General features: G+C 38.2%; 1 protein-coding gene across 5 annotated transcripts in view; it reads right to left on the bottom strand.

Annotated features, from left to right (window-relative positions):
* Positions 1-11087, bottom strand: part of SCAF4 (SR-related CTD associated factor 4) — a 111354-nt gene that overhangs the window by 82904 nt on the left and 17363 nt on the right. For all 5 annotated transcript variants that reach the window (XM_069075002.1, XM_069075001.1, XM_069074999.1 and 2 more), the window contains exons 2-3: positions 1211-1294; positions 755-799 (exon numbers count right to left, since the gene is read on the bottom strand). In XM_069075002.1, the coding sequence (XP_068931103.1) occupies positions 755-799; positions 1211-1294 (129 nt within the window). The remainder of the gene's footprint in view (positions 1-754; positions 800-1210; positions 1295-11087) is intronic.

An 11087-nucleotide genomic window follows, 5' to 3' on the forward strand; every position in this document is an offset into this window, starting at 1 on the left:
CCCCCCCCCCCCCCCCCCCCCGTGAAACGCACGCCGTGCTCCGAGCTGCATCCAATCAGAGCTGCAGCAGTGAGCGCGTCATCCTGTTCTTCCCCAGGGATTTGCTTGCTGGCACCACTGAGAGCAGTGCCGTGGAGGAGAGCTGAGGCAGGACAACATAAGCCCTCCCCTGAAAATAAGCCCTCTAGTGTTTTTCTTTCCAAGAAATTTAATAACACAGTGTCTTATTATCAGGGAAACACGGTATCCTTGTAATAATATAGTTATGCACTATGTAATTCAATCAAATTAACACCTAACCAAGCAGAAAGAAGCAGAGCATCATAAATTTTCTCTTTATTTTATCCCTACTATAAAAAAAAGTAACAGACATGAAATGTATGTGGACTGATACTTTTTTTGATGAATATTGACAAGAAACATTAAAATATTTCCCCTAAAATATTATGTTGAAATTAGGGTAAAATTGTATTAGTTAAATATACAAAGTAAACTTTAGTTACTTTTATGACCACAAAATCAACTTTGAAGATTTAAAAAAAACAACTTTAATTCACAGACTGAGATTCATGGAACATACTAATTACAACAAGCAGAAAACACTGTTTTAACAGTTATTTTGGAACATTAAGATTTCATTAAATTACTCAAATTTTCTGAGAATAGTACAAAATTGTAGAAACAGTACATTTAAATAAGTAAAACAAGACAAAAATAAAATTGAAATTAAAAACCCAAAGAAAAAGTTAGTTACCTTCTTGATGAACTTTTCTACAATCTGGACTACATGCTTGTAAAGCTGAAGAAAAAAATAGTTATAGGTCAATTTTAATATCACTGCTTTATTTTTTACCAATATTACATGTTTTTACACAGAAAATAATTACATTTAAAAATCATAAAGATTAACAGTCATTAGAACTATTTCAAAATACAAGTCAACAGACTGAAACAAAACCAACCTCTGACAGAAAATTAAAGGAGACTAATTTTCTAATACAAATGGCTATATTTTTATTTTAGCCAATAAAACTTGGATGTGCCCATAGTAATTACCATTAATAACCTTTATAAACTCTAATAAGCCATATATGTAGTATGAAATATTAGACAAATAGTCCTGAACTAAAAGCAAAATTCCATTCCTACTATTTCTAAGTTTCAAAATCTAAGATCATCATTTTAATTATATAAAATGTATTTACCTTACCTTAATGGCTTTAATGGCAGCTTTAGTAATGAGAATCATCTTAGCCCGAGAAATGGGAGGCTTCATATCCATGAGTGAAAAGAGCTAAATATAAGATAACAAAATGTTCAAAACAGTATCTGAAAAAGTAAAAAACTTAAACTTTAACATTCTTCTGAAATTACTTTGTCCCAGTGATTTTATATCAAAACCAAAGGTCAATGGCCTATTTCTTTGTAAAGTGCTCAAGAATCTGCTGACTAGAACAGTTTTCACTGTGAAAAGTGGGCAGCTAGGTGGCGCAGTGAATAGAGCACTGGCCCTGGAGTCAGGAGGACCTGAGTACAAATTCGGCCTCAGGCACTTGACACAATTACTTTGGGCAAGTCATTTAACCCCAATTGCCCTCCAAAAAGCAAAAACAAAAACAAACAATATAATAGAATTTGAAGATTACAAACCTGGCACAGAAACATGGCATACAGGAATGATAACAAACTTCAGTCATCACTGCTAAGTACTATGGATCCATTTTCTACAAAGTTGTCAAAGTGAAAATCTAACCTATTCATTAAACTCTAGTGGCTTCCTGTTGTCTTTAAGATAAAAGTGGAACTCTTGTTTGGCTTCTGAAGCCTTATACAACCTGGCCCCAAACTATCTGTCCTCATCAGATACTACTGGTCCTTCCCTGTACTCTACAAACCAAATCGCCTTCTCTCTATTCTCACACATAATACTCCAACTTTCATCTCTTTGCCTTTGCTCTGACCATCCCCCACACCTACAATGTACTTGCCTCCACCTCACTGAGTAGCATTCTTTTAAGATTGGACTTTTGACACCATCTTCTGCACGCAGACTTGCCTAATTCCCCAACGGCTAGTGTCCTCCCTTTCAACCTACATTTTCTTTAATTTTGTATATATTTGCATTTTTAACTGTATATTTATATGTTTGTTTCCCATTAAAACTTATGAATACATTGTTTTATTCTTTGTACTTATACTTTGGCAGCTAGGTGGTGTGGTGGATAGGGCACTGGGCTTGGAATCAGGTAAGACTCATCTTTGTGAATTCAAATCTAGCCTGAGACACTTACTAGTTATGTGACCTAGGGCAAGTCACATAACCTTGTTTGCCTTAATTCCTCATCTGTAAAAAGAGTTGGAAAAGGAGATGGCAAACCAATCCAGTATCTTTGCCAAGAAAACCCCAAATGGGGTCAGAGTTGGACATGAAACATCTGAATTTTTATCTCCTGAAATCCAGCACAGCATACTTTAATTGAAAAATAGGGAACTTGCCAACCAAATTCAACTTAAATAGAAATGTAAATATGGAAGGGCTAGCAATATAAGAGCTATATATAAGAGCATGGTATACTACTGTAAAAACAGTGCTAAGCTCAGAATGAGCTTATTTCCTCCTATTGAGGAAAGTGGGCAACAAAAAGGAGGGTTCTGATCTATATAAAAAAAAAAGGGGTAGAGCGACTCCTTAATGTGACTGCAATCATGATAAGAGAGGAAAAAAGAAAGAAGGAAGTGACGTTTACTTCTTATTTTAGCCTGTTTTCTCTACCAATGAAAACTCTCTGCACTGGAAACGTTCAATAAAAATGGCTAACTGGGAGCTAATACCCATAAGAGTTGAAGAAGATCATCTAGTTGTTGTTGAATTCAAGTCACTAGCTCAAATTAGCCAAGTGTCAGACACCAGAAGATTTGACTGAGTCAATATTTGATATTTGAAAAACTGAAAATGATTGACTAGAGAAAGGTAAATATCTAGATTTTTTTTTAAAAGGGAAAGGAACAATTTCTAAACTTTAAGCCAGTGAGCTCGACTTCAGTGCCTGGAAAAATTCTTGGAACAATCATAAAAGAATAGTTAAGGAATACTAAAAAAAGGGATTACAAAAAGCTAGGATGTCTTCATCAAGAATATAGTTGGAGGAATATAGGGGAGGGGGCAGAGCCAAAATGGCGGAGTAGAAGGAGCTCCGGCTTCCACTCTCCGCAATCCATGTAAAAAGGGGACTCTAAACAAACTTTGGAGCTGCAGAACCCACAAAATGACACAGAGAAGCTAACCTCCCGATGAGGACAGCCCGGCAGGCCGGCAGGAATCAGCCTGCACAGCGCTCTGGGAGCCAACCCCAGCCCCACTCCGAGGCTTTAGCCCCAGGTCGGGCCTGACCAACCTCCATCCAGAGGGACTCCAGATCAGCAGCAGCTGTGGCCATTTCCAGATTTATTAACACATAGATGTGAAGGACAAAGTGAGAGGTCAGTACAGTCTGGACTTTGGGACCAGTAAGTGGGAGTGCGTGGCTTTTACCCCCAGGGCGAAAAGCTGCTGAGACGCTGGCTGTGCCAGCGAAAGGAGGCGGCTTCAGCTCTTGGCCTGCAGAGTGTAGGGGGACCAAGCACCAGTCTGAGGGGTAATCACTCTTGCTTTAACCTGCTTGGATCTGGATTGCTGTCTAGGGTGGAGGTTCTGGGGTGTCTGTCCAGCTTGCCAGAGGGTGTGGAGACCTCAGAGAGGATACCCATCAAATACCTCCAGCAGCTGAGAAAACCCCAGCATTTGGGACGAAAGCTCCCCTGTCTGGTGGCAAAGTCCTACTGTGGCAAAAAGCCCAAAAGTCAAGTAATTGAGTGGCAAAATGAGCAGGCAAAGGAAACAAAGCAGACCGTAGATTCCAACAATACACTCCTATTTTGGGGACAAAAAAGGAGCAAAGCATGGAACAGGAGGAAAACAGTGAAGTCAGAACTCCTGCACCAAAAGCTTCAAAGGAAAATACAAGCTGGTTACAGGCCACAGAGGACCTTAAGAAAGATTTTGAAAACCAAGAAATGAGAACAAGGCAAGAAAATTATGAAATAAGAGTCAACAGCCTGACTGAGGAAAATAATACCTTAAAAAACAGACTGACTCAAATGGCAAAGGAGGCCCAAAAAGGCAATGAGGAGAGGAATGCCTTAAAAAGCTGAATTTGCCAGATGGAAAAAGAATCTCAAAAACTCAATGAGGAGAATCATTGCTTCAGAATTAGATTGGAGCAAATGGAAGCTAATGACTTTATGAGAAATCAAGATGCTGTTAAACAGATCCAAACAAACGAAAGAATAGAAGGCAATGTGAAATATCTCATGGGAAAAAACACTGACCTGGAAAATAGATGCAGTGGAGTTAATTTAAAAATTACTGGACTGCCTGAAAGCCATGACCAAAGTAAGAACCTAGAAAGCATCCTCCAACAAATTCTCAAAGAAAACTCCCCTGATGTTTTAGAACCAGAGGGCAAAAGAGAGGTTGAAAGAATCCACCGATTACCTCCTGAAAAAGACCCCAAAAAGAAAACTCCTAGGAATATTACAGCCAGGTTCCAGAATTCCCAGATTAAGGAGAGAATATTACAAGCAGCCAGGAAGAAACAATTTGAATATTGTGGAAACACAATCAGAATAACCCAGGATCTGGCAGCTTCTACACTGAGGGATCGAAGGGCTTGAAATATGATATTCCGGAGGGCAAAGGAGCTAGGATTAAAACCAAGAGTCACCTACCCAGCAAAACTGAGTATCATGTTTCAGGGGAAAATATGGTCATTCAGTGGAATAGAGGACTTTCAAGCATTCTTGCTGAAAAAACCAGAGTTGAATAGAAAATTTGACATTCAGATACAAGAAGCAAGAGAAGCATGAGAAGGTAAACAGGGAAAAGGAATCATAAGGAACTTACCAAAGTTGAACTATTAACATTCCTACATGGAAAAACAATAATTGTAACTTATGAAACTTTTCTCAGTAGTTGAAGGGTTTAGAAATATATATATTTGTCTATATATGAGGGTATATGGGCATATGAATACATATTGAATGTGTGTATATATGTTTACAGGTATACATAGATAGAGGGCACAGGACCAATTTAACAGGAAGGAATGATACTTAAAAGGTGAAATTAAGAGGTGAGAGGAATATAATGAGAGGAGATGGGGAGAGACAGATGGGGTTAACTATCTCATACAGAAGAGGCAAGGGAAAATAATTACAATGGAGGGGAAGAATGGAAAGGCAAAAGGGAATGGGTCAACCTTATTCCCATTGAATTTGGCTTGAAGAGGGAATGAAATAAACACTAAATAGGGTATCTCACCCTCCAGGAGAATAAGGGGGGAAGGGAATGAGAGGGGGAGATGATAGAAGGGAGGGTAGGCCAGGAGGAAGGGAAGTTGGAAGCACTCACTTTTGAAAATAGATGGGATCAAAGTAGAGAATAGAACAAGTGGGGGGTGGGATAGGAGGGAGGGAAATATAGTCAGTCTTTTACAATATATCTACTATGTTATTGTTTTGCATTAGCCACACATGTACAACCTATACTGAACTGCTTATCTTCCCAGTAAGGGTGGGTGACAAGGAAGGAAGGGAATGAATCTGGAATTGAAAGTTTTAAAATCAAATATTCAAATATATATATACATATATATATATTTGTGTGTATGTATATATATACACTATTATTAATACTATTGTACATGTAATTGGGAAATAAGATATACAGGCACTGAGGTATAGAGATCAACTGGAAAAGCAGAAAGGAGTATGGGAGAAAATATGGGAGAGAGCAGACTGGAGGAGGGGATATCCTGTGGGACTGCTATTTTGGGGCAGTGGGTAAGGGGAAAAACGGGGAGAAAATTTGTAACTCAAAATCTGGTGGAAACGAATGATGTAAATTAGAAGTTAATAAAGCATGAAAAATTTTATAAAAAAAAAAGAATATTGATCATGCCAGACAGACTAATCTTATTTCTTTTTTTTTTTTTGGATAAGGCTGATTGTCAAATTAATTGACTAAAGAAATGCCACAGATATAGTTTTACCTTAACTTTAGCACAGGATGTGATAGGTTTCTTGGACTATTCTTGAACACAGAGATGCAACATCTACTGAGGTGAAGTGTAACTGACTCTAGAGTCACATGACCTGGGTTCAAATACCACTTATGCCACTTGGCCAAGTCACTTAAACTTAAGCCCTATTCTCCTCATTTGCAAAGTGGAGGCACTAGATAAGATGGTCCCTGAGGTCCCTTCCCCCCTAGATCCATGATCCTAAAAGGACTAGAGGGTTAAGGATCCAGAAAATGTTTTGAATAGCTTGACTCAGAGTAATAATTAATGCTTCAATGTCCATTTGGTATGAGGTCTCCACTATAATGGCTCAGTACTATAAAACATTTTTATCAAATAGAAACCAATGATTTCATGAAGCAACAAGAAATACTAAACTAAAAACAGAAGACTGAATAAAGAAAATATAAGGTATCAAAGCAAAAAACAAATGACTTGGAAAATAGATCAAGCAGAATAAAAGTTAAAGAATCACTGGACTATCTGAAAATCATGACCAAAAGGAAGAACCTAGACATCATATTTCATGAAATCTTGCAAGAAAACTTCCTAGATCTTTTAGAAGGGAGTAAAGTGGAAATGTGGGGAAATTTAAAAAATTTTACCAGTCACATCAGGAAATTAAAATGAAAACTTCCCAAAACATCAATGCCAAAATTTGGAGCTTCCAGGTCAAAGAAAAAAATACAGTAAGCAATCAAAAAGAAAAATTTCAAGTACAAAGGAGCCACAATTAGGATCACAGCATTTAGCAACCACCATTATAAAGGAGCAGTGACTTTGGAATATGATAGTCCAAAAGGTAAAAGGACATAGGCCTACAGACAGAAACCACTAATCCAGCAAAAGTGAGTGAGTAACGAACGCTACAAGGGGAAAAATCGAACCTTTAATGACAGAGACTTCCAAGTATTCCTGATGAAAAGACTAGAGCTATAGAAAAACTCTGAAGTTCAAACAAAGAAATTAAGAGAAATATAAAAGTACATACAAATGATAAAATTCTTATATTCAATAAAGGGAGAAGATACATGTGTCTCCTCTGAACCCCATCATTAGGGATCATAGAAGGAATCCAAATAGATAAGTTCTGGGAGGGCTTCTGTTGTGTCTTGATGATCTTAAGAATGTAGAGAGGAAAAGAAATAAATCGGAACTGGAAGGGGGGGAGGCCCTGCTGTGAAGGAGAGGGGAAAGGAAGGTTAGGGGTAATTATCTCACAACAGAATGCACAAATAAATATCTATACAAAGAGCAGGGGGTGGGACTGACACATACAGAGTTGGGTACAGAAATACATTTTGCTTAACAGGGAAATAAGAGGGAGAGAGAATTGGAGGGAGAATAGATAAAGGAAGGGATTAATCCTAAACAAAACAAACTCTAAAAATATACAAAAACATTTATAGATGTTTTTGAAGTGGAAAAGAATGAAAATCTGAGGGAGTGTTCACACATTGAAGAATGGATAACTTAAGTTATATTATATAAATGTGATGAAATACTATCGTACTGAACTTTTTATCACTATAATGACCAACTATAGATCCCAGAGGACTAATGGAAGGACTCTGAATGAGACTATTTTTTTCCACTGACATGGCCAAAAGGGAAATTTGTTTTGACTATACATGAAATTTGATTGACTATACATGTTTGAATGAGGGGTTGTAAGGTGGTAAAAGTTTAGAAGGTATATCTTGGCTGATTAAAACAAATATATCTTTTAAAAGGGAAAAACAACAACAAAGCAAAAGAGTAAGAACCACAGGTATCCTGTGCTCATCAGAGTTTAGAAAAATACTTTGAAACAGGTTATATGATGAGCCAACCTTTAATCTAAATGGATCTTTTTTCCGAATTAAGAGAATAAGTAACCTCTTTTGGTAAGTGAATGCTTTCTAAGTTTTTAGACTATTTCAGCAGTGTGTCTGAAGATCAACTGCCTTATTACTCAAAGTGTGGGAAAATCTGAAAGTCAAATGAGAAGGCTATATCAAACACACTGAATTAATTTTACCTCTTTATTAAATATCATAAACTAAATGGAAACACAGGCATTAGTACCATATATAACAAGATATCAACTAGAAAACCTCTGAAGATACCAAGTAGGGTTTAAATTCCTCACACTGTTATTGTTGCTGTAATTTAACAAAGGTATCTTCTTTTGAAAACTTAATGTTATAATGCTATAGGAAAGAAGGTTACTGACAAATCGTTTGAAGCAATCACATTTCAGCAGTGACATTCAAGATGAATTTTGAATCTGAAAACTAAATGATGTAGTTTTTTATACAAATGAGTCTTCCCAACTTTCAAATGAATTGTTTGGAAAGCTTTAAATCATTTGGTGTTAACTCTGAATGCACTCCCTTAATAGAAACAATGTTATAAATGATGTTTAGGTTCCCACAAAAGCTTATTCCATTCTTTCTTCAATATTTCAAAGTTCTTTAATTGATACTCCCTCTGCCAGTACACATTACACAATTCTTCTGTGATTCAGTAAGATGGTCTTCAAGAGTTAATATGACTGGGGAACAAAGCCAAGATGGCGGAGTAAAATCTCAAACTTGGCGTGGGCTCCAACTCCAACCACTTCCAATACCTGTAAAAAAATGACTCTAAACAAATTTTTTTTTGCTTTTTCTTGGAGGGCAATTGGGATTAAGTGAATTCCCCAGTCACACAGCTAATTTTTTTGTGTTAAGTGTCTGAGGCTGGATTTGAACTCAGGTCCTCCTGACTCCAGGGTCAGTGCTCTATTCACTGTGCCATCTCGTCCCCATGACTCTAAACAAATTTTAAAGCTACAAAACCCACAAAATGGCATAGAGAAACAAATCTCCCACTGAAGGAAGCCCGGCAAGCAGACAGCAAGGCTCTATCCCAGAGCCCTGGGAGCTGAGAACCCCTGACCTGAAACCAACCAGCAGGCTGGATGGAGCAGGCTTCAAGAGACTGAATCACCAGCAGCTGTGGCAGTTTCCGGACTTCTCAAACCATAAATGCCAAAGAGGAAAATTAAAGGTCAGTGGGAAACTGTCAGAACAGGGGGAGATGGAAGAGCGGTCCAGGCCCTGCCCCAGGGGAAGAAGTAGCAGAGGCATGGTAGCTGCAGCTGTGGCCCTGTGGCTACTTCCAGAGCTCCTGGCCTGTGGATTGTAGGGGGACCAAGCAACCATTCAGATTGCTTAGATCTGGAATGCTGTCTTGGGTGCTGGTCCTGGGGTGTGTGGCCAGTGCGCCAGAGCTTGTGGGGGCTGTAGAGAGGGCGCTCAACTAATAGCTCTGGCAGCTATGAAAACCCCAGCCATTTGGGACAAAGCTCTCTCCGTTCTGAAAGCAGAGTTCTACCATGACGAAGAGTTCAAAAGTCAAGTAACTGGCAAGAGGAGCAAGCAGAGGAAGCACAATCAGACCTTTTTGAGGACAAAAAGGATCAAAGCACAGAACTGGAGGAGGACAATGAAGTCAGAACTCCTGCATCAAAAGCTTCCAAGAAAAACATGAACGGATTACAGGCCATGGAGGAGCTCAAGAAGAATTTTGAAAATCAAGTAAGAGAAGTGAAGGAAAAATTGGCAAGAGAAATGAGAATGATGCAAGAAAATCATGAAAAGAAAGTCAACAGCCTGCTAAAGGAGACCCCAAAAAATAGTGAAGAAAGTAACACCTTAAAAAGTAGACTAACTCAGGGGCGGCCAGGTGGTTCAGCAAGTAAGAGCACCGGCTCCAGTATCGGGATGACCTGGGGATCAGATCCAGGCTCAGATACTTAGCACCACACCCAGAAATAACTGGCCGTGTAACCTTGAGCAAGTTACTTAACCCCGATTGCTTTAAAAAAAAAAAAAAGTAGACTAACTCAAATGGCAAAAGAGCCCAAAAATCCAATGAGGAGCGGAATGCTTTAAAAAGCTAAATTTGCCACTGACCTGGAAAATAGATCCAGGAGAGATAATTTAAAAATTATTGGACTACCTGAAAGCCATGATAAAAAAAAAAGAGCCCAGACACGATATTTCAAGAAATTATCAAGCAAAATTGCCCTGATATTCTAGAACCAGAAAGAATTCACTGATCACCTCTTGAAAAAGATCCCAAAAAGAAAACTCCTAGGAATATTATAGCCAAATTCCAGAGTTCCCAGGTCAAGGAGAAAATACTGCAAGCAGTCAGGAAGAAACAATTTGAGTATTGTGGAAACACAATCAGGATAACACAAGACCTAGCAGCTGCTACATTAAGGGATCTAAGGGCATGGAATATATTCCAGAGGTCCAAGGAGCTAGGATTAAAACCAAGAATCACCTACCCAGCAAAACTTAAGTATAATGCTTCAGGGGAAAATATGGTCATTCAATGAAATAGAAGATTTTCAAACATTCTTGATGAAAAAAAAAAAAAACCCCAGAGCTGAACAGAAAATTTGACTTTCAAATGCAAGAAGCAAGAGAAGTATGAGAAGATAAACAGGAAAGAGAAATCATAAGGCACTTATTAAAGTCAAACTCTTTACATTACTACATGGAAAAATGATAATTGTAACTCATGAGACTTTTCTCAACATGAAGACAGTTGAAGGGAATATATATATATGTGTATATATGTATAAGAGGGTGTATGTGTGCATATGTGTGTACATGTATACATGGACAGAGGGCACAGGATCAGTTGAATAGGAAAGAATGATATCTGAAAAATAAAATTAAGCGGTGAGAGAGGGAACATATTGAGAGGAGAAAGGGAGAGATAGATTAGGATAAATTACCTCATATAAAAGAGGGAAGAAAATACTTTTACAATGGAAGGGAAGAGCAGGAAGGTGAAAGGGAATGGGTCAACCTTACTCTCAATGAATTAGGCTTAGGAGGGAATAACACATTCAATTGGGAACCTTACCCTACAGGAAAGGGTGTGTGTGTGTGTGTGTGTGTGTGTGTGTGTGTGTGTGTGTGTGTG

This window comes from Petaurus breviceps, unplaced genomic scaffold (genome assembly GCF_028583685.1).
Source record: "Petaurus breviceps papuanus isolate PSGF00001 unplaced genomic scaffold, PetGlider_PUasm1.0 90897, whole genome shotgun sequence".
Lineage (NCBI taxonomy): Eukaryota > Metazoa > Chordata > Mammalia > Diprotodontia > Petauridae > Petaurus > Petaurus breviceps.